A 24,039-nucleotide genomic window follows, 5' to 3' on the forward strand; every position below is an offset into this window, starting at 1 on the left:
TGTGGACTTACTCCACTAAAATAAATTATTGGGCCTTTATTGTTGTATCCCCTTATCAGGAAAATCACCTATAATTTGTATGAGTCAGTTATATCCTATAATTAAGGAAGATTAAGGCCACAATGATTGAAATTAAATAATATTTTTGGTCTAAATTTTTAACTGTCTTTTTTCCCTCTTCTATTTTGCAGTTCTTTGTGCCATGAAGGAGGACAGTGAAAAAGTTCCGAGCTTGTTAACTGATTATATTCTGAAAGGTGAGTTTTATAATGGTAAAGGTGCGGTGGCTGGGAGGTTTGGATTAGTCAGTAAATACATTGCCTTGCTAATACATTAGACAGTAACTTCCCAATGCACAACTTCCATTAATCTTATTATGCAGGGTGAGGATTAGCTACATGACTGACTTCTACCAACATTATATATTATGGTTTTATGTAATTTAAGTTTTATTGGAGGTTCTGGGTTGGAAATAATCTCCACAGCTAAACTATAAACATCAAGGGAGGTAGTAGAAGAAAATTAGTGAGATGGCACCATAATCATGTGGGTATCAGATGTTGGCAGGTTGGCACTGGGAAGTTTGAGAAGGGTGGTCTCTGTCATCTTGAGGACAGTGGAAAGGAGGACAGATCATTAGTGAGGACGGATGAAGGAAGAGTCACATCTGTGAACAGTGCCAAAGGGAATATGAAAGGGACTGATGGAAGACACAGGGAGGGAAGCGGGGAAATAAAAAGAATGGACTTGCATAAACCCAGGACAGTGGAAAAGCAGCCACAAATCTTAGAGGCAAGGTGAGGCTCACACTGGATGGGAATATTGATGAGGCAGAAGAAGAGTGAGAGGTTGAGTTACTTTGCCGAGGAAAGAGCAAAGTTTGGATGATAAAGAAGGGACGGAAGAACTTAATTAGAGGCAAAATTAATACTTTTCAATGAAATATTTTTTTAAAGTAGCAGGTATTCAGGGACCAGATTTTGAAAGCATCACAAAGTGCGTCTTGTAGTGTTTGATCAAATTTTGAGAGCAATCCTCTTCTAGTAACAGTCTTCTTCTCCGGGTTCTCTCTCTTCTCCATTAAAGTTAGCTGAGCACAAGGAAGATGAAAATTTCTGAGACATTAGAAACCTCAGATGGTCTTTTCTTAAACCATAGTGTCATGAAAGGGGAACCTCAGTAGTATACGCAGAGTGCTCAAAGTCAATCACACATTTCACTTGTAAGAGTCTTGATGCGGTGAGAGTAAGAAGCATGAGCTAGACACTAGTGGCTTAACAATGGGGTAGAACAGACTGAGTTGACATCATTTTAAAAAATAAGCTGTTTTTCTGATGGAGGACTTTTTCTCCCTATAAAATTCTGACATTTTTTTTTTTTTAATACCTGACATCTTTGTTTGCTTTTGTGTTGTGCTAGCATTGGTATGAAAGCTGGATTGTTCTGAGGTTCGTTCTTCTAGATGTGAAACAGGAATGAGACGAACATAAAGAACATGTCTTAAATTTTAATTATAGCGGGTTCCTAGGCCTCTATGAGGGCCAGAGGTAGAATGAGCTTCTGAAGCATTCTCTAGCTGTTTTAGCGTTTAACTGCATGGAAGGACGTTATGACCCAAAGAACAGAGTCCTCTGGGGAAAAATGATTTTTAATTCTTTACTCTGAAAACCTAGGACTGTAATTGTGAACCTACCTATACCGCATGCCTTAGGGAAGCAGCACCCATCTAATTCTGCTCCTCATGCTCGGGCCGCTGGCTCCTGTCTGTAAGCCCAGTTCTATCTATACTGTACCTGCTTCTGATGAGCTGTCTGTGTGCATGTGTTGTGGTTTTGTCTTGGCTTTGTATTGTGAGGACTGGGTGGAAAAGAAGCGAGGATTTAGACTACAGCAGAGACTGTAGTCAGAGAAAACGAAGACGGGAGTGCAATGCGGAGATGTATTTACCCAAATGTGTGTGGGAAGGTGGTGAAGTTGGGTCATTGAAAATGCTCTTTTCCACCCATCCTGAAAGTTCACAGCTGGTTAACTGTTCCTCTTCCTTGGGAACCAATAATACGACACTTTGCCTGGGAGGGGGATATTGCTCAATGGGAGAATACTCCTTCCCCTTTTTTGGCTAGTTTGTTGTTGTTTTAACACAGATGAGAGTGTGGCTTGGCTGCCTGAATACACCATCTTAGTTTTAATGCAAATGTCAGAAGTGAAAGAAGGTAGAAAAGTGGTCTCATTTGGCCTGAGAAAGAGAGTAGGGTGGGCACTGTATGGGCTAATTGAGCTTCTCTTTCTCGCACCTGCTTAATGACCCCACTGCAGCCTGCCGCCACTGCTGCCTTGACAGTAGTACCCAAGGCTCATTCTGAAGTAATGTACGCGTGGCTGCTGCTGTGCTGATGCTAGTTAGGAATAAAAATGTGTGAAGAAACTTGCACCCTTCTTTGACTTCCCTAGGGAGCCTGTTTGCTGTGTCACAAGCCTCATGGTATAGGGCGAATGTTAGGGGCTTCTGTCTCCAAGTGGCATCCTAAGAGACATGGCCTTTTGGTATCTCATTTCTGGGAAATTCTAATGTGTGTTGAGAGAACTCATCCTTGTTGGGTATAGCCTCTTAAAACCTTTAAAAAAATTGCGACATAGATCTTTGCATTAACATTTAGTTCTCATTACTTAATGGTGTTTTTAAATGTACATGTAAAATGTATGTTTTGTGTAAATGTATACAAAATATACATTTGTAGCTAAAAGTTCTCTTTTTCTTCTAGTTCTGTGTCCTACATAGAGCAGCAACTTTATCTGCGGTGGGCTCCAAGCTAGATTTCCTACAGCATTATTCTGAAAGCTGGCTACCGTTACCCTTCTTGCTATTAGAAACTCAGCACATTTGAACTTGGGTTTGATTCAGTATTAACAGATCTTGACTACACTAATTCTTTATATTATAGAACCAACGGAAATATGGGCACTATTTTGAATTCTAGAGATGGTTTTTGTTAAATCTACTAATAAACTGTTCTCTTAGTAGACTGAGAGAGAGTAATATTAATTGTGCATGTGCAGTTCTATTTCTCATTAACTGACAGTATGCCCATTTGTGTTTACGGCTTTCTTATCTGAACTGCACTGATGAGCTAGATTAAAGGCTTGGGAGATTTCTACTATGAATTCAGTGACGGCAACAACCAACACTGTTTTGTGAGAATTGTCAGTATAACTATTACCTGCCAGTATTGTTCAGAGAGACTGAAACAGAATAAACTTGGGCTGTTCTTGAAGAAGCAAAACCAAATATGCATTACTTTGGTTTAATACTTTAACATTGAAACTGTTGGTGATGATGGATTTTGTAGCTTGCTGCTTGTTTCACCATTGGTCAAATTTTAACCATTAAATTGCCATTCACTTTTAGAATCTTGTATTGTTTAACTTTTGATTTTCAAATGTTCTGCTTCATGTATCTGTGAAGAATTGTACTTTAAAAGTTTGTGTCCTCTGAGGTGCTTGAGAAAGTGTACACTGCAGAACTGCCCATTCTCATTACTGTGTCATATTTTATTCATACCTGTGTGTTTTTCTTAAGTATGAATTCTAGATACAGCTACTTATGGATTCATCAGTATCATGAGCACTTTTGCTGGTTCCAATCAAATCAATGGCATTTAATAAATTTTTTAAGAAGTAAAAATACATGTTTGAGAGCCTTATATTTGGGAGTTTTGTGTTGTATTTTTTTTTCCTTACAGTGCTAGATTCTTTCCCTTAATTCCACACAGAGCCCATCGCTACAATATGTGAGCAGATGAAACCCTGATTAGTCCCAGAATGCTACGAAGGGGAAGAGGAGGACGTTTATTAGAGTATGCTGAGCTGCTGTGGAATGACAGAAGTAAGTCCTGCTCTTTTTCTGGGGCTGTGAGACATTTCAGAAACAGCCATTCAGCCCCCTCCCACAGACGACATGAATGAAGTAAGAGTCTATATAGGACCTGCTACAGGAGGCTTTCACAATTCCACTTAAACACCTGTGAGCAAACAAACAGGGCTAACATATTCCTCACTCCACTCAGCAATTGAGACGCCATGACTGCAAAGGCAGGGGCGCGGTTTGAAGTTTAATGCCTGCTTGGCATTTCAGCCGTCATCTCTAGGGGTATGAGAAACTCGAGACGGTTTCCTTGTTTTATTAATGTTCTTATGTGGAACTTACTGGCCCTTTCCCCAGATACATATACAGTAATATTAATAATTTAAATTAATTTGATGTGAATTTGTAAAAATGACGCCTTGTACTGAAGAAATGTAGCTTTAAAGGGTATATGATATAGTAGAAAGTCCTTAGGGGATATATTTTTTTTAAAGGAGATTCAACATTGGTCTGTTTATAGCTCATTCTTAAATTGATGCTTCTAAAATGTATGAAAATATACCTATTTTTTCCTGTCAGCTCAAAGTCTCTTTGCAGTTAGGCTTCCCCTCATTGTGCTTGGTAAAGTCTTTGTTCCTCTGCATCGAACCACTGTAGGATTTCCCACCACAATCCTCCTGTGCGTAGCAAGTTAATTTTGATACCAGTTACGAGCACGTTTCTGACAGCAGGTAGGTTTCTTGTCTCCCTAAAAACAGCATCGCTATGCTGCGTATTCTGGGAGACACTTTTCTTTTTGCAAGGATACCTTGGGAAAGACCCGCCTAACGACAAAGGCACGGGACTTCTTGTGACACCAGAGGTTCACTGGACTGATAACCTTAAAAAAGTCTTTCAGATCCCAGAGATGGAATCTTTTTGCAAGTTAGTTACACTGTGTGATTTCAACTCAAAATGTTTATTTCCTGCCAAGAATCAAGTTGCAGGTAATTCTCTTACAGCTTTGTTTTTTGAAGAAAACAAAAACAAACTGTAGAACTATGGTGCACTCCAAGTGCCATATATCTATTTTATTCTTCAGGAAATTATATTTGTTTTTCTTTTACAAGAGCACAACAGGAACCAAAAGTAAAAGAGTAATAGATACAGCACTCAGGATAAATCATATCTTTAAAATAATAATAAAAAAATTTACACCTTGTCCTATATCCTGTTAGTATTTTCATAATATGGCCATGATTGAAAAAACAAAAAGCAAGCATCTACAATTTTTTTTGATAAAGACTTTTTATGCCAGGAATGGATTAATTAATTACCAACAAAATTTATACTAATCAGGCTGATGTCAATCTATTTTTGTAATGTATCATTAACAAATTTATTTTGGAAAAAGATAAAAATATTGCCCCTTGATAATAAATCTTTTTTTCCTTTGATGCAAACAGCTAGAACACCTTTTTCTTTTTCTTTTTGATATTCTAAGACAAAAAAATGGTTAATCTTCAGATTAATAAATTAATTAGGTCATTATAATAATAAATTAATTTTTTTTAAAGTTCAGCAACCTCTGTCCAAGTATTTACAACAATACTTGAAAGTTCCTTTACAAAACAGAACACATTTTCTTTTCACATTAAGCATACTGGGTATCTGTGTCTTTCACAACAAGCATTTTTAAAAGAAAACTCAATGCACAAATGGGTTAATTAGTATAAAAGTGCTAAGGGCTGTTTGAAAAGTTAACACTATACAGTCAGTTATATTTGAGGCATAATACAACAAACTTCCAGCTTATTGTGGACAATATTCCAGTAGTTGTTTCAAACCATTGTTTGAAAAAAAAAAAAAAAAATCCAGGAGCTGATTAGTGATGCAGATAAGACCTGCCATCAATGTCTCTGGCCAGTGAGCAAATTGAAAACCAACTGAAAGCAAATCCAAATGAGGAAGATTTTAATAAAGGAATACCCTTCTCCATAGCAGGTGCAATGCTGACTGCTCAAGGCGTGCGTGCACACAAACACACACATACATACTCTCACACACACATCTTTCCAATTAAACTGCAGGTAGAATGAGATTTTGTGTTATTCAAAAAATTTGTAAGTGATCAAAAGCATTGATATGGAATGCCTGTTTATCTGCCTTTGTTCTGGTTAAAATCTCATAAAAATACATTCAACAGGAAAACATAAATTGTATGTGTATATAATATATATGTATATATATATAATATACACACGCACACAAATACTTTTTTTTGAAGCATAAGATAGTTACATAAATACTCCTATAATTGCTAAAGTTTAAAGAGGCATCATTTTTTTTGAGCTTCAACAAAGGTGCTTGAATAATATACAATTAAAATGAAGTAGTTTCTATTTTGTAGAATCAGTATATAATAAGGAAAAAGAATCCCCAAACAGTCTTTTTAAAAAAAGTTTCTTCTTAAGCTAGAGCTTCAACAAAAACTATGAACAACCAACAATATAACAGAACAAAGCAACAACAAACAGTGAAATATAGCCCCTGGAAATGCCTGGTGTTCGTCACCCTCTCCCTCCTTCCTGTCACGTTGTAAGAAAAGCTCCAGTGCTCACATCAAGAAATGACTTAGATCTTGTTCATGTGCTGACTCTGCTAGGAACTGGCTGATTGGCTTGGAAGAAAATAAAAGCAGCAAAAAGTATAACTGTATATATCCTTAATAACCCGCTTTAGAGAAATGTCGCTATCGCATTTCTCTGGCTTCCTCACTGCCTACTGCAGTTGTGACTGTATAGAAAAGAAACTTGTGGCTTTAGACCTGGGATGGCTGTCAAAAGGTTCTGATGTGCTCGTCTGGTAGTTCTAAGGTGGTTATGGCAGCTGGGTCGCAAGGCCTTTTTTGTTTCCTGCTCATTCAGGCCTGAGCTTTGCAGCAACCAGTGCAGTCTTCAGAGCAATAGGAAAAAAATAACCTCTGGGCCACTGAGCTGCTTTTATGTTACCAGGTTTCTCCCCGAGCCAAGCTGACCAATTTTTCTTCCCGACACCACCCTCCCACCCATTTCCCCATCCAAACTCACTGTCCCCACCCCAAATATCTCTACAGCTATCTTACAGGCAAATATATCTTAGCAACTTTAAAAACTTTGGTTCTAAGAAAACACTTGGTCAGTTATCTTGAGGAAAAGTGGGAATGCTTGTTCTGCACATTGCTGTAGACAGAGCCCATCCCAGTAAGGTCTTAGCGCTGTACATCAAGTCACAATCCAATACAATCCACTAAGCAAGTGCACAAATTCTAGTTTACTTTTTAGAGCAGATTTAGTCGTCTTCCATCTTTTGAAACCTCATCCCAGTTGCCTTTCTTCACACTGTTTGGTAGAAATTGTCTGCCTGTAGATGGTTCTGTTTTTGCATGCTGTAGAAGCCACTGAATCTTGCATCTGGTTCTGCAATTCTTAGCATTCTCTGGGAACTGTCCACCTGGACTCTGGTTCCTTTCTTGCAGTCCACAGATACTAGCTGATTATTTAAGGAAGAAGGCTATTTAATGAAAGGAGGAATAAAACCACAAAAAATTAGTTGCTTTACATTATCTCAAACAGAAATTTAGTACCTAACTCAGGTGAGATAACAGTTTCACAATTCATTGATAGACTGTATGCAGATTATCACGTCTTGTTCTAGTACCAACTATACTTTTATGAGGGACTCTGACAAACTGTATTTTAAGGTGAAATGTCAAGAAACTGTCAAATAGGAAGATAAAGGAACCGAAAAAAAAAAAAAAAAGACTGGTGAAATGATTTCAAATCCTTTAAGTGCAGACCTGTGTTTAAAGGGGGCTGAAGAATGAGTGGAAGGTAGGCAGATTTTAAAAACAAAGCGATGACTTCTAACCACTCAGACTGTAGAACACTATCATAGGCTGGGCCAGCCTGTGTGTTTCTAGTCACTCCATACACTTTATGAGCGGGTCTGTTTCCCAGCTTTGGACACTGGCAACTGTATCCCGACCCAGCAGAGAGGCTGTGCCCAACGTTCATTTGTTCAAGGAAAAATCGGAGGCAGGATAACCGCAGGACAGAATTTTTACATGGAAGGGTTAACCAGATGGTAAATTATATTACGTAATTGTTCAGGCTGTTTCCAATTCTTAAGGTTTATGATTAAAATAAACCAACTCAAGGCAAAAGGTAGAATTAGAGTTGGAAGGGATTATGATTTATTTCCCTTAATTAATAGTTTTTTCTTGTCTTTCAAAATAGGCAGATTTAGAGGCCTTTTATGTTTGTACTGAAAACAAACATACATCTTTTTTCCCTCAGTGTGAAATCTGCCTCTCCCTACCTTGTCTACTATTACTTTCCACCACCTCTTCATCTTTTGCGACCTTTCCACTTGGTGCTTGCCTTTGATGCATTGACCTATCCTTTTGCCTTTTGTATACCCTCATGATCTTCCAAGCCCTCTCCTGGGTATTATCTCCCTCCCTTTGTGACTTTTTTTCTCTCCCAATTCTAAGTTGACTGATGACTGAGAAATGCCAGGTGATCATGTTTTAATGTCTAATATAAACAATGATTTAGGAATAAATCCAGAAGTATTTGTTCATTTGAAAACTTCAGAGTACATCCAGAAAACTGGATCCATGTAAGGTTAGGATTCATTAACCAATGGATAATGGATAATTCACCTTGTGATCAGTCCAGCCCTGGGCAAGTACTATATATTTGATTCATACTATAGCCTGGTATGGATTTGAGGCTATGAATAGCAAAGTAAAAACTTCACTGGTTAAGACACAAGGTTTCAAGCAATTTCAATATGAGTGTAAGTTTTCCTAGATTCATCATTCAAGAGACTAACTTTTGCAAGACAGTACCTTAGTTGGTGTTCGATACCAGCAAAGCAGTGGTATCCACTGTTTCTTCTGATTGATGAATAGGAATGCTATTATAATAGAGAGGCATATAATTATGGGAACCACAACTGAGGCAATGGAGTCCAGCGAAGAATCTTCACTTGGGTGCAGCCTGTTATCTCTGTAATCTACCTGGAGGTGACCCATATCTAGGAGAAAAAAAATTATAAGCATTTATTACCTAAACCAGAATTGTTAAGGATTATTTTAATGACATTGCAAATAGAGATCAGCAACTTGGTTTTATTGCTTCCCAGTTTTTTGAGGCTAAAAATGCGATTAAAATCTAATGTTGATCCAAAGAGCTCTTAGTAGAGAGCAGAGTGCTTAGGGATGAATGTTAAAAAAAAAAAAAATCGGAGTGAGAATCTTAATAATTGGGTAAGATGATGCCGACTCTAGCTAATCAAGGAAATAAGAAGGTGCTTAGGTAGATTTTGAAAAAGTGAATCAGACCATTAAAATATTTTGATTACTGTTAACATACATGGTCTTCTCAGATTTCGAAGGAGAAACATTAGCTGATTTACTGGCAAACAGGAGACTAGAACAAAGTATATTCTTTTACCTACTAGTGTAATAGCTAAGACTAATTAGATCAAAACTAATCAGAATCAGGAGGTTGGTCTTTTGGTTGATACTCTGGTTCACTGAACTCTAAGCAATATTGTCTTACTTTTCATAAACTTGTTGAAAATCTTGCTTAGGCCTATTAGATCATTTTTCTGCCTCAATGAATTATATTGCATAGGTGACCACATTTAGTTTTGCACTTATGAATGATGACCTTTATGTTCTTTTAAAATCTCTCTCTTACAATGAATGTTGCAGACAAAAATAAGGTTAAACACATGCTAATAGGGGGTACTCCCTAAAGTTTCCTTATTTTTATTCTATTTTGTTTCAAATAAATCATTGTAGTCAGGTTTTCTAAATGCATTAAAAATCAATTTAGTTAAAGACACATGACACACAGTATCAAAAGCAGTTACTCTTAAATTGTTCTGGAAATTCAGCTCATGAAGTGACAGAGCTTTGTGGTATGTAAGACTGTGGTTTAAAACTCAGATTTTAAATGATATGCTTCTGTGTGTGTTCTGGAGGGGTGGTGGGAGCAGGGAGGAATGGGAGTTAGAAAACATTCCTAATCATTTTAGCCAGTGCAGATGGCAATAAAACTTTATAGAAACATATTTTCCAGCATCAAGAAAAATGTCAAAGAGTAACATTTTATTGATGAATTCAGATTTTAAATACACAATGAATAAAAGAACGAATTTTACTTTCCCATATTCCAAATGAAATAGAAAACAGTTTTAGGAATATGTGTCATACAAGAAGAATAAGATATAAATTAAGGAAGGTCTTAGTGAAAGAGAAATGAAGCTGCAAGTGAGGTCTGTTTACAAAATTCAGTCTTCCAGTGCTGTTTCTGTGCTAAAACCAAGCCATAAAAGTCAGCTCTGAGCTTTGTAGCAGCCAAAGCCAAAAATGGAAACAACTATCAGTCTTTAATAGGATTCACAATGTCTTTTAGGTTAAAACAAATCAGTTGCCTAGGAGAAGCATACATTTTCTTGCTATTGACGCAAGAGAAAATTTCTCTTTAGGGGCTTTATAACATAGATACTACGCAATGCACAGGTCTTCAACATACCATAAGTATGGCTATTCTTAGGACCGAAGTCTAGCCTCTAGAACAGGGCCTGGCATACAGCAGGCACTAATATTTATTGACTAAATGAATGTAAGCATAATGCTAAAGCACATTCAGTTAGAACAATTATACAGAAAGCCAAAAACACTAGGTCCAGGAATCTGGCTTTCTGGTCATCTGGCTTGATCCAAGCGTAATATTTAGAATATCTAGAGTAACAGACAATTAACTTCTCAAGCAACGAATATGCTTCTTCCAAAAGAAATATAAAAATTATATAGCAATGATTTGGAAAATATGGTTGGAGTAGACAGGAGGCAGTATTGAGTCACGGCTAAGAGCAAGTTTATACTAATGATCGAGAAGAGGTCTACCTTTATAGAAAAGGAAATAGTAACAGCTATTGGGAGACAAAATAACATCTTTATTACGCACAAACTGAAAGGATAGAGCAAGAAAAAAAGGCATGGAGTAAACCTGGTGACTAGAAAAGTCAACACAGGTAATAAATTTAACTCACATGAAGTGAAAACTGCCCAGAAGTAGAGGGTAACCTAATGTATAAATGCTCAGTGCAGAATCTACAAGAGACAGTGACTAGTTCATGATTACTCTCCTTATAAAGTTTATATATACATACGTTTGAGAGATGGCTTAGAAGTTCCAGATGCCAAGCTCTTACGACTAGGAACATATTTATTTCCATCATCACAAAGTCTCTGAGCACAGAGGGCCAGGAAGGAGGCATTTAATCCAGTTACCTGCTGACTTATTTTATCAATGTGTGGTGTAAATATGTTTCAGCCAAGCAGGTCTGCCCGGGAATAGTTATTTGAATTTACTTCAAGTCATGTTAAAAGTTACTCATAGGAAATTTTATAAATTAGAAAAAAGCCAAGTAGACCACATAGAAAACTAGCAGATCTCAGCTGCCTTCAATGCTTACCTCTAGGGAGATGGACGATATCATTTTCACTAGGCGTGGGCCACAGGGGAACCTCCAGGTCAACCTCTCCTCGATGGTTTGTCTTCTCAATTGGTATATTGGTTGGTTCTGGGACATACATTTCTAAAAGAAGGGAACATTTTTCCTAAGAGATGATGAAGCTGCTGTATTGTTGGCTTTTGTATTCTCAATCCAAATGGTGCACTTAATTCAACACCACATTTCCTGGGACATGAAAGATGCAGTTTCTGCCATTTATATCATTCATGCTAGAGAATCACTTCTTATAACATTTAAAAGACAGAAGAATTATCTACTCCACCAGGGTCAAAAACTGCTTTTTTCACGTCAAATGGTGTTGGTTCTATAATTTTATGGAAACTGAAGGGGACTAGCTGAAGTGGAATTATTTCTTTTACTTTCCAGCAGCTAATAAATGTTGGTGTTTAATAGCTGCTGCTCTTTAATATAGGGGTAGTGAATAACTTACAAAAAATATGTTAGCAAAACTTGAAAAAGTTGAAGCACGTCCACTTCTTACGGACTTCTTGGCCATTTCCTCTCCTTTCTCTTCCCCTAAATGGGAATGGACTGTAGGTAGACCTCATGAGTATAAGTCTCAGATGTCCATTATGTTACCACTGGAACCATTTAGATTAGAAACTGATCTTCAGTAAATACATTTACATTATCCAGTTTGATCAGATAGATATTATACTACAACATAAAACAAACTGAGACGAATATTATTTATCTCAAATATCAGGTCTTTTTTCAAAAAAAAAAATCAGAACTTTTCTCAGCTCCTACAAATCTTTCTTTATATTTATACTTCAGCTGACAACAGCTAGCCCCACATTTTAAAGCAATTAATTCTTAAGAACCTGTTTTCAAAATGTGATAATGAAAGTTTGTGTCATGCACGTATTTCCTTTCGGCCAGATCCTGCCATATTATTCACTGATTTTTTATAAAGCAATTACTCAACACATAGGATCCTAAATACTCACCATAGCCTAATTTAGACCAACATAAAATATACACTATAAGTATATAAATTAAAATAGGATTAATAATCCCCTCTGCTCAGAGTGATTATTTTCTGTCTCAAAGTTACCAGGTTTTGAGAAGTAAACCTTAAGATGACTTTGAGAGAAGAGGAAAGTCATAGAGAAGAGAGTACTTGCTAAGCTTCCCCCATGAGTTAACTGAGTACCCAGCCAGGGAAAGAAACCCAGAGAGGTTAAGTTAAATCGCTCAAAATTATGCATCTAGTAAGTGGTAGAGCTGAGATTCAAATGCAGTTCTGTGATTCCAAAGCCCAAGTTTTCTTGCTGCCTCCAAGAATAGTCTTCTGCTTTCTTACTTATATTATAAAACCTTTAGACATAAAAAGAACTGGGAACAATGATAGTTTCTACAGGTTCAGTGCATCCCTGCAAACTCGAGAATTAAAAATAGAAGTTACTGAAAATATTACCATTTGCAGGCGCAGGGGCCTGAGCACAAACCAGTGACTCTCAAATTTTTAAAAATCATATCAGAATTACCCAAAGAGCTTAGAAAATGTGCTGACTCTCACAGGTCCTGATTCAGTAGGTCTGGACTAGGTGGATTCTGGGAGGTGTGTGCAGGGAGATGGTATTTAATCCACCCACTGAAAAACTCTCATGTGTGGTATGAATTTCCTGGGTGAATATGGGCAGAAAAGCCACGTTGCCATTTACTTGACACCTTTCAGTGCCACACACCTTTCTGCCCCGCCCCTGCCTAGTCCAGGGCTTCACACTGAGCCTTCCTATGACAACAGGGGCCGAACTGCCACTGGTTTCTGAGGCCTCAGTATAAAGGGCAAATGCGACACCAATTCCACCAAACCTGTAAATGTCAATGGCTAAGTAGTAAAAGTTTCTGCAGAGGCCCCAGAGCTGGGATTGATTCAGTTCCACCTCAGGTTTTTTTTCCTGAGTGAGAGAGGGAGAGAAGTAACTTTGGAATTCTTTTGCCTTGACCCTGCATATGGGTAGATTTCAGGTGAAACTCCACCAAGCTGAGACATGACAGTAAGTCCTCTTCCCACAGGGGCTCTGCTTGGAAACAGCAGGGAAAGTTAGAAGGATCTGTCTATGGTGAAGGAGGCTGTCTCCTTCAGTGATTAATTGTATTACCATTTGTTCAACAAATATTTCCTGAGCACTTCCTACATGGCAGGCACTGGTTCTGGGCATACAGTTTTGAGTGAGACCAATCCTGGCCCCCATGGGTCTCTCCTGATGAGTGATGCCTGACAGCTACTTCTTATTTCCAGCAGCTCATAACCTGTCCTGTGTATTAGCTCACTCCACCACTCAGTTCAGCTCTGATTAAAATCCACCCACACCTCCTCCTTTATCACAAAACACGCACAGCTCCAGTTCACAGTCCTCAAGTCCAAGGGAAGACAGTCATTTCCCTTTAATTTGAACATAAAAGGGAAGCTGCCTCTGAACAGTTTTGCCAAAAAGAACAATTCTTTCAGTTAAAAAACTGCTTGTTGAAACAAAAAGAAGTGGGAATGCTATTTGTTTCCACGCCTAGACCCAGGCCTTCTTCTACGGCCAAAGACCGCCTTCAACCCAAGACTCTAAAATATAACCCTTCTGGTATTTACTACAAGAGCCCTTTATAGCTGTTGGCATAACAGATGGACAGTGCCAGGGAGACTTACACAAAGCTACATCCAGCCCTGCCACGAAGATCATGGGCACATGGTCACAATCACTCCTGTGCTCATACTTGATCTGCGCTTTGCAGGAACTCAAGATAATTTACTGGGGATATATTTTACTTTCAGAGGCATCTGGTCATCTGTAAGAGTTGCCTTCCTTAAAATGTCCTCTTCTGGAATATGGGGCGAGGTGCTTGGTGCTTACAAGCTGAGGTCAGCATTTTTTTGGGAGATGGAACCTGAGGTCAATTTAGGAGCAGGGGTCTTCATCCTCTGCTAACCAGCTGCATGACTTTGGATAACACTCTTAACTTTCCTGAGCCTCAGTTTCTTCTGTAAAGAGACAGGTGCTAATCACCTAACAGCTCATAGGTTCTGTACTCATATCCAAAGATGGTGAAGGTGGAAAGTGTTTTGTAAAGAAAGAGGATATTCAGAATGTTAGTTGCTATGTCTAAAGGACAAAGCAAGGTTCTTGTTTGCTGGACAGACCGGGAAGTGCTCCCACACCATCACTTCTGAGATGGTATAATCCTCACAGCATTTCTGGGAGGTGGCATGTGCTATCCAGATGAGAAATGGAAGCGTGAAACTTTGGTGGTGAGTCTTGACTAAGATCACACAATGAACCGATGCAAGAATGGGACAGGAATACAGCCTTCCTGGCAGCCCATACTGGATCAAACGGAAGGTGGCAAAAGCTCAACTGACTGCAGTATTTCCTTAAAGATGGAAAAATGTTTCATCAGGAATACAGCAGATGCAGAAAGGAGAGTTAATCAACAGAAATTAAATTTCAACCCAATAGTAAATCTTAACTGAGAAGTCACTGGAGAAATCTCTAATGATGCACAAGGATGTTAGCAATATCTGTACTCTCTCTTATGAAACTCACAAACCAAGAAGAGTGAATCGACCTCTTTTCTACCACCACTACCTGAATTTGGGTCCTTGTTATCACACCTAGGACATTTGCAGTGCCTGTTACAGCTGTCCTGGCCTCTGGTCTCTCTGCTTTAGTCCTTCCTGCACACCACCCCGTTACACAAAGGTTACCCCAAAACATCTTTGTGATCATGTCATTCAGCTGCTCAAAAATAAGCCTTCCCATTCCCTATGAAGAACAAAATCTACACTCTTCATTTGATAATTAAGGCCTAAAAAATCCTGGCCAAAGCTACTGTTTCTGTCCTTACCTACTGCTACTAGAACTCACTGCTCCAGGGGCACTGGCCTTGACCTCAGAGGCACCGGCCTTGACTTTTCCCATCTCAGGTCTTGGTTGGGTTATCCTCTTCACTCCAATGAAGACAGCACATCTGTCCTTTAAAATCTAGCTCATGTCCTTTCTCTGTGAAACCCTCCAAGGACCCTCAACTTCATAGTCTGTCTTATTCATGAACTTTGCATTTATGGTCTGCATGAGAGTTGCATAACCATAACTCCCAATGGGAGAGGTGAATTGAATTCACCTCTCCCATTCTTTTTTGAAACCACTCTGATTAGACTTTGCCTCCACCACTGTACTTCTGTGAAGTTCATTACAGCAGTGCTAAGTGAACAAGTCCGTTCCCACATCGCATCTTACTTGGCTAACAGTGGCGCTTGATTGAGCTGTTTACTCTTTCCTACCAGAAACCCTTTCTCCACCTGGCTTCCATGTCACTGACCCTCTTGGCTTCCTCCTTTATTCCTGGTGCTCCTTCTCTATTTCTTTTGCTAGGCCCTCTGCACCTGCTCAGTCTTCAAAAGTTAGAAGGTCTCTCAGGGCTCAGTCCTGCGCTCTCTTTTCTTTTCTATTTATTCTTACTCTTGGGTGCTCTCATCTAGTCTCAAGGCTTAAAAACCTTGAGACTAGAAACCACCTATGGCTGACAACTTTCAAATTTGTAGATCTACTTTCAGTTTCTTTCCTGAACCCCAGGTTAGATATTGTCTATTCATTAGCTCCACTTTGATGCTGAATGACTATTTCAAGCTAAAAATGCCCCAAACCAAAATGTCGTAGTCATCCTTGACTCCTCTCCCACTCACTCCCCACATATATTCAAATCCTACCGATGCAACTCATATGGCATAGTCAGAACCTGCCCACTTCTCCCCACCTCCACGGCTACCACCCTGTCCAAGTCACTGTCATCTCTCGCCTGGAGACTTAAAAAAGTCTCCAAGTTGGTCTCTCTGCTTTCAGTGTTGACCTCCATGCCCCACAGTCCATGTTCAACCCAGCACCAGAGATATCCCATTCAAAGGTAAGTCAGATCCTGTCGCTCCCTGCTCCAAACCTTCCAAGGTTTCATCTCACTCAATACAATCTTGCACTCATCTGCGGGACCCTTTGTGTCTGGCCATGGCTGCCTCTCTGCCCCACCCCTTACCTCCACCATGCTCACTGAGTTACCTCCACACAGCTCCTCCTGAACATGCACCTTGAACACTGCTCTACCTTGAACACGCACAGCACGTTCCCACTCTGGGGCCTTGGCCCTGGCTATACCCAGAGGTTCTGCCTGTTCCCCATGAAAACTGCAATTCTGGGTCTCTTCATTAAATCTCATCTTGTTGGTAAGGTGCTCCCTGACCATTCTACATAATACAAAATAACCTGCCTGCCCAACTTCTCCCCAGCCTCTTTGTCTTGCTATGCCTTTCTCCAGAGCCTGATCCCCATCTTGGTGGCTGCCTAGTTACTGTTTACCTGCTAGCTGCCTGGCTTCTCCCTACTACAACGTAAGCTCCATGTGCACTGCTATTTGGTTCACTGCTGTGTCCCCAGTGCCTAGAACAGTGCTTGGCACATAAAAGGCATTAAATGACTCTTCGTGAAATAAATAAGGTCAAGTTTCATCATTTATATCATTAAAAGCATATGACTGGGGAAATTGGTATGAAATCTGTGAAACATAGGTGAATATATACTAGATAAAATAATTCCAGTGGAAAACCATATATTTTTTCTTATTCTCATTTAAAACACTTAAGACTTGTTTTTTCCATACACACAGCAAATGTGTATGGAAAACTATAAAGAGAACCCAACTGAAGGCTCTGAAAAATGGTTCCACCCCCTTACCTGGCAGAACATCCTATCCTTTTTGGGAGATAAATGGACATTTTTAGAAATGCTCAATTGGGGCTAGTCTGCACAACGCCTAAACAAAAGGCCAACATGTGCAGAGCTCACTTAAACTCTTTGGGTTTAACAACCGCCCTATCTTACAACTGCATAGTACAGATGCACTTGTGAATTGGCATGGTTCCCAGCTCCCTGTATTGAATAGAACAAGGTTCTCTAATATAATGCTGTGAGAAAACATGAGAATCGAGGTAAGACAGAAAAGCTCCTGACTCGCTCAGGACCTCGATGAGATCTTAGAGTGAGCCTTCACTTGGGTCTGTGTGGTCTATATCACCTGGGAAATCTGTGTGTCTAGGGGTCAGTCCCCAGGGAGAGGGCTCAGGTCTTACATTTCTGGGATTAGACTCAGGGGAAAGAGGAATTGTTTTGGCAGGAGATGCAGACATGGAAACTAGGAGAAGGGCTAGGGGAGGCTCTGGGCAGCTGAGAAGGACTTAGGTTTGAAACTATAAGAGGGACAATGCAGCAGACACGAAAAGTGGGGCGTGGGGAAAGATGTAGGCATGGGGATTCACAACAGCCAGCTGGGGTATACTCAGTGGTTGCGTTACGTGTGGAAAGAGATGGGAAGTTCAGCTGAGGGCTTGGGAGAAGGCTGCGTGGATGGTATGGGTACTGGCTGGAACTGATGAACTAAAAAAGAATGAACCAGAACTACATTCTTTAAATGCAGGTCTTCCACTTTGGTTCTAATATATTTTCACAGTGTAATGGCTTTTAAGCATCTTCCCTTCTGGGTCCCATCTTGGACCATCTTCTCTAGGCTAGTCCAACACTGCACTAAAACTATGCTACTCTAATAGGGCAGGTGTCATTAACAGGTTGGTTATACTAAAGTTTAGAGAATGCAAATGAGAAGAAAAGAACCAGAGCAATTCTGGCATGGAACCAAAATCTGCCCCTCATCTGGATGGTCATAGTTTTCCAAGTTACCCATAAGGTCTTTGGGTGGAGGCGCTAACTGGGCCTGACACGCTACTTGGGCCACGTGAATGAATGAAAGAAGGGGCAGGTCGAGCTCTGCTTCGATTTCATCTTAAATCAACATTACAGCTTGACAAATGGAAGGATGGTGGCTTAGATACCTGGACACATTGGGCAGCAACTTCCTTCCACGTTGATGGGCTCAACACAGGGCAGAGGGGGGCAGCTGACGGTCGAGCAGAGGGTCTGGCCCTGCAGGCAGTAGCAGTGGGTGCAGCTGTCAAGGTCCCACCGCTCCTCGTCGGCATAGGCCTTCCCACTGAAGTGGCACACCACCTTCTTTGGAATTGTGTCTTCTAGTGAAAAGAACAGCACATGGTGGAGTCGCTGATGTGACAATGCACACGATCTTATTATACGTGAGAGATCAAGGGAATAGCTTTGTATAATCACAGTATGCTTTAGGACTTCTGGAATTTGGTGAAACTTTTGTTTCCCTAGTCTTTCATTTTCTTAGGAGGACCCTCAGCGCTCTCATCTTGTGGCCACTGAGGCTAGCACAGGGTGGTCACTACAACAACTGGCAGGGAATGGTACCTGTTAGATAAGTGTCCTTAGACTGTCATCTAGAAAGAGATAAAGAGATTGATAAAAAGTCCAGCTGAGTTTATTTACAGAGATGGATTCAAGAAGTTCCTGTTTTGTAAACAATACAGGGGAATGGTAAGGAGTGATAATGGCAACATCACAAGGAACTAGCAGGTTTCCTCTGCAATCCTTGAGTGGGAGTCAGCACTGAGATAACCACTTCCTTCATTTTCCAGGGATGCTGCGTAGATTTCTCTCACCTACAAGGACATTTCTACTTTAAAAACAGCTTCATTTCATTGCAATCCATTTTCTTCCCCCAGAAAACTGGTTTTTGAGAAAAAAAGAGCTATTTGTACAGTATACACAGGGATTTACAGTTTAAACATTCTGCTCCTTCTTCCCATTGTCCCTTGTTACACTCATTTCCTCCCTCTTCTAACCTTCTCCTTGAAGGTTCCTTTCTCTGGGACTCAATGCCTTTTCCTGGTGTACCTGAACTTACTGACTCCCTAGTGGCCACATTTCACACACAGAAATCTCCCTCCAGCACACAAGAATGCGGTTCAGAGTGAGGCCCCAAGGACCAGCAGATCCAGCAGCAAAGCAGAGATGGGCAAATCAAAACCCAGTGGCGGGGTTGTGAGCACAAGACTGATAACTGGATGACACCTACTATTCGGGGACATTCTATGTTCAGATTCTAAGAGCAGCGCCACTCACTACTTGTCACTTAAATATGAAAAACTACAAAGTCGTCTAGAAGGAAAATTCCTTAGGAAGGCAGTCATCCCCAGGGCCCAGGGTTCTTCCTGGAAAGGATCTGGGAAGCTCTTGAAGGGTCAGAATTCATTGAATAGACACAAGAAACAGAACCCAGCACATCTCAGGGCACAATGAGAAGCCCATAATGGCATCAGGAGCCATCTCTCTGAGCAGCCCCAAGCTTTGCAGCGAGTGCTGTAAGGTAGCTGGAAGTGGCTCTCTATGAAGACCCAGTTTGTGCTTCAGACTCTGAGCTTTTCCAGAGGAAGGTCACAGACAGAAATGCTCACAGATCTGTGGTCTCTACATTTTCTTCTTACCAATCACAACTGTCCGTTGGGAGACTGGTTCTAGGACCCCCATGGATACCAAAATCCAAAGACGCTCATGTTCCAAGTCCCTTATACAAAATAGCGTAGTATTTGTATATACCTACTCACATCCTCCCGTATACTTTAGGCCATCTCTAGATTACTTACAATACCTAACACAATGTAAATGCTATGTAAATAGTTGTTATACTATATTTTGAAATTTGTATGTTTTAAAAAATATTTTCAATCTGTGGTTATGGATATGGAGGGCAGACAATACTCAAGCATATGCACCTTTATAAATGGCACTAATAATGGCCTAATATTGTAAAATTTTTACTCCATAGATATAAATCTCAATCCATTGGGGGGTGTTAGAAACAAGCCCAAGGAAGAAACTGAGATTGAGTGTTAAATGCATCATCTCTTATGTTCTCAACAAGTTTTATCATTTTTCTCATTACTGCTGTCTAAGGTTCAACAAGGGGCATTAAGTCAAGTAATCATGGAAAGTTCTAGTTGTAATCAGAAATTAATTTTTCAGTATCTATTAAAAAATGCACTTCCCTATGTTTGTAGATGCTCCACAGAAATTTTCTGGCACACTAATTATCAGGCTAAAAACTCAATTGGAGGCTTTCAAAAGAAACTCATGATAGAAGTTCTTGATAATATAGAATCCTTAAAGGAGACAACTTCACTAAGGTATCCAAAATGCACATGTCAAATTGGCTGAAAAGAATCATCCAATGAGCCTAATTTAAGTAGTACTCTGACCTCCAGCCAACACACTGCATTGAGGACATTAGTTTTGGCCATCAGATTTACAGTCTATTTTGCGGAGAATTCTTTATGAAAGGAAGCAATGTTTGACAGAGCGGTATCACTGATTATATTTTACATGAACCCTGGCCCATACAATGCAATATCACTGAATAAAATTTAAGTAACAGTATTACTGTACAAAGAAATCAGACAGGAGGTAAAACTCCTCATTCCATCTTGTCTATAACTCTTCTGACTCAAGGCCAAGCAGTGGTCTATACTGTCTATATTCTTTTTTCCTTCCTTCCTTCCTCCTGTCTTCCTTTTCCTTCCTCCCGTCTTCCTTTTCCTTCCTTCCTGTATGTATTCCTTCCTTCTCCTCCCTCCCTTTTCCTTCCTGTATTTTCCTTCTTTCCTTCCTGTCCCTCTCTCCCTCTCTTCCTGTCTCTCCTTTCCTTCCTTCCTCCCTCCCTGTATTTTCCTTCCTCCCTTCCTTCCTGTCCCTTCCTCCCTTCCTGTCCCTTCCTTCCTTCCTTCCTGTCCCTCCCTCCCTTCCTATCCCTCCCTCCCTCCCTTCCTTCCTGTCTATATTTTCCTTCCTCCCTTCCTTCCTGTCCCTCCCCTCCTTTCCTGTCCCTTCCTTCCTTCTGGTCCCTCCCTTCCTTCCTGTCCCTCCCCTCCTTTCCTGTCCCTTCCTCCCTTCCTGTCCCTCCCTCCCTTCCTTCCTGTCTGTATTTTCCTTCCTCCCTTCCTTCCTGTCCCTCCCTTCCTTCCTGTCCCTCCCCCCTCCCTCCCTCTCTCCCTCCCTTCCTGTCCCTCCCTCCCTTCCTTCCTGTCCCTCCCTTCCTTCCTGTCCCTCCCCCCTCCCTCCCTCTCTCCCTCCCTCCCTTCCTGTCCCTTCCTTCCTGTATTTTTTTCTTCCTTCCTTCCTCTTCCCTCCCTCCTTCCTTCCCTCTTCCTCCCTCCCTGTCCCTTCCTTCCTGTATTTTTTTCTTCCTCCCTTCCTCTTCCCTCCCTCCTTCCTTCCCTCCTCCTCCCTCCCTACCTTTTCTCCTTCTTTCTTTCCCCCTCCCTCCTTCCTTTCCCATCCCTCTTTCCTGGTCCCCTCCATCCTTTCTTTCCTCCTTCCTTCCTTCCCCCTCCCTCCTTCCTTCCCCACCCTCCTTCCTTCCTTATCTCCTTTCCCATCCTTTTCTCCCTCCTTCCTTCCCGCTCCCTCCTTCCTTCATTCCTCTTCCGTTCCTGCCCTCTCCCTCATTCTTCCCTCCTTTCCCCTCCTTCCCTCCCTCCTTCCTTTCCCCTCCCTCCTTCCTTCCTTTCCCTTCTCTCCTTCCCCCTCCCTCACCTTCCTTTCCCCTCCCTCCTTCCTTCCTTTCCCCTCTCTCCTTCCCCCTCCCTTCCTTCTCCCTCCGTCCTTCCTTCTCTCCTTTTCTCCCTCCCTCCTTTCCTTCCCTCCTGTCCTCCTTCCTTCCCCCTCTCTCCTTCCTTCCCCTTCCCTTCCTCCCTCCTTCCTTCCCTCTCTCCTTCATTCCTTCATTCCTTCCCTTCCTCTCTCTACACACATGAGAATAATGATGGGAACAACTTAGACTGGGCGTGGACCTAAAGCACCTGGCTATGACGTGTGGTGTTTTGAATGATACTGACCTATGTAGAATAATTTCAACTGATGTATCAAAACCACAGAAGAAATATCAAAGATCAAATGCTGAGCTACAGCATAATACAGGGTTTATGTAAATATTCATTCAGTAACTGTATGAGATCACTGTCTAAAAGAATATTTATAAATGATATTATGAGAAAGAACAACCACTCTGAGTGCCTTGGAGGCAATGGGAAAACCAATAACTCTTTTTTCTCAAGAGACAGGGTCTCACTCTGTTGCCCAGGCTGGAGTCTAGTGGTGCAATCACAGCTCTTTGAACTTCTGGGCTTCCTCCTACTTTAGCCTCCTGAGTAGTTAGGACTACTAGTATGCACCACTATGCCTGGATAATTTTTAGGGCTTTTTTTTGTGTGTGTGTGTGTGGAGATGGGGTCTCACTGTATTGCCTAGGCTGGTCTTGAACTCCTGGCCTCAAGCTATCTACCTGCCGTAGTCTCCCAAAATGCTGGAATTATAGGCCCGAGCCACCAACACCTTGCTCAGTATCCTCATTTCTTTTCCTAGATACAATGTCTCCTTCAATGACACGTAGGGACCCATTTGCGAAAATGCCATCAGGAAGTTTTGGAAGCTACCAGGTTTAAAGGGAGACGTGGTGGCTATTCCATGCAATTCGAGGTTCTATAAATTAAATTAATAGTCACTGTAGTCTTTTGGGGGAAACAGCATAATCTAATTGAGACTACATATAAATGTATTTTAAGCACTCAGCCTGAAGAGGGATGTAGAAATAAAGACTGGGAATATCCAACTAGAAATAACCAAAAACAGTTTACATTTGGCTATCAGGGTTGTGCCATTTAACTCTAAAGGCTACATTTATTACTCCAACTGGTTTGCTTATTTTGATACCTAATAATAATCGTTAACTTCCACTTACTGAATGCCCACTACGTACCAGGCCCTGTGTTAAGCATGTTACCTCCGTCAATGCCGTTTGATCTCCATTGCCCAATGGGACAGGGTATTGTTTCAGTTCCACAGAAAAATGAGGCACAAGATTAAGTCAGTTGTCCAAGATGCACAGCTAGGAAGTGGCAGGGTGAGGAGGGGAACCACAGCGGGTCTGGCTCCACAGTCCACCAGCACCTCTGTCATGTGCCAAGCCGGATAACCCGAGGAAGGGCCACTTGCCCGGACAAGGATCAATCGGTGCCACACAAACAAGTTGTTACTTCTCACTGACTCTTGAAAATGGGGAGTCGAGTTTATCTGTCTTCAAAGATAAATTGTCCTTCACCTGACTGCATCATACGTCACACAGTGCTATCAAGGAGTGGAGATAACGAAGTGGGTTATTTAGGTGATTTAGGATTCCTGGTCCTCCTTAGGAAAATCTCTGTTTAACACTTCTCTCTTCCCCTCACAATCTCTCCCTCCCACTCTCTCAAAGAGAATTAGAGGAGAATGTTCCAAGGAAAACATGAGGTATGACACTAACATAATAAAGTTTATTTTTAAAACAAACAAATCAGGGGTTATATATCCAAATAAACATGATCCCCTTCTAAGTAGTCCTGGTAGGCTGTAAACTATTCCAATGGTACTGCCGCTGCTGCACAGCTTTGGGATTTTCCTCTTGCGATGGCATCCAGGGCCAATTTTGAAACGTGCAAAGAAGATGGTTACTATTTCACAGTTACACCTTGGTTTAGATCGGCTTTGCTACTTATTTTTCTCAGCTATGGCCCCTATCTTATCCGTCAGATTCAGCTTAAAATGACTTTTGGCCTCTTTCAGAAACAAAGTCTCTGTAAGAGAACAAAGATTTACTTCTGCCATCACCATCAA

The 24,039-nt window shown here is 40.8% G+C and overlaps 2 protein-coding genes across 9 annotated transcripts in view; one reads left to right on the forward strand and one right to left on the reverse strand.

Annotated features, from left to right (window-relative positions):
• Nucleotides 1-24,039, forward strand: part of FEZ2 (fasciculation and elongation protein zeta 2) — an 80,643-nt gene that overhangs the window by 42,931 nt on the left and 13,673 nt on the right. For 2 of the 5 annotated variants that reach the window (XM_024242038.3, XM_063713726.1), the window contains 2 exons: nt 192-257; nt 3,771-4,601. In XM_024242038.3, the coding sequence (XP_024097806.1) occupies nt 192-257; nt 3,771-3,808 (104 nt within the window). In that variant the 3' untranslated portion in view covers nt 3,809-4,601. Of the gene's footprint in view, nt 1-191; nt 258-2,762; nt 3,683-3,770; nt 4,602-24,039 lie in introns of those variants that run through there. The other 3 variants (XM_003779830.5, XM_024242040.3, XR_008522451.2) reach the window with 2 other exon arrangements.
• Nucleotides 4,802-24,039, reverse strand: part of CRIM1 (cysteine rich transmembrane BMP regulator 1) — a 195,651-nt gene continuing 176,413 nt past the window's right edge. For 3 of the 4 annotated variants that reach the window (XM_024242035.3, XM_024242036.3, XM_054548230.2), the window contains 4 exons: nt 18,309-18,503; nt 11,378-11,500; nt 8,736-8,923; nt 4,802-7,393 (listed from right to left, as the gene is read on the reverse strand). In XM_024242035.3, coding sequence (XP_024097803.2) covers nt 7,217-7,393; nt 8,736-8,923; nt 11,378-11,500; nt 18,309-18,503 — 683 coding nt within the window. In that variant the 3' untranslated portion in view covers nt 4,802-7,216. The remainder of the gene's footprint in view (nt 7,394-8,735; nt 8,924-11,377; nt 11,501-18,308; nt 18,504-24,039) is intronic. The other variant, XM_024242037.3, reaches the window with a different exon arrangement.

This window comes from Pongo abelii, chromosome 12 (genome assembly GCF_028885655.2).
Source record: "Pongo abelii isolate AG06213 chromosome 12, NHGRI_mPonAbe1-v2.0_pri, whole genome shotgun sequence".
Taxonomy (NCBI): Eukaryota; Metazoa; Chordata; class Mammalia; order Primates; family Hominidae; genus Pongo; species Pongo abelii.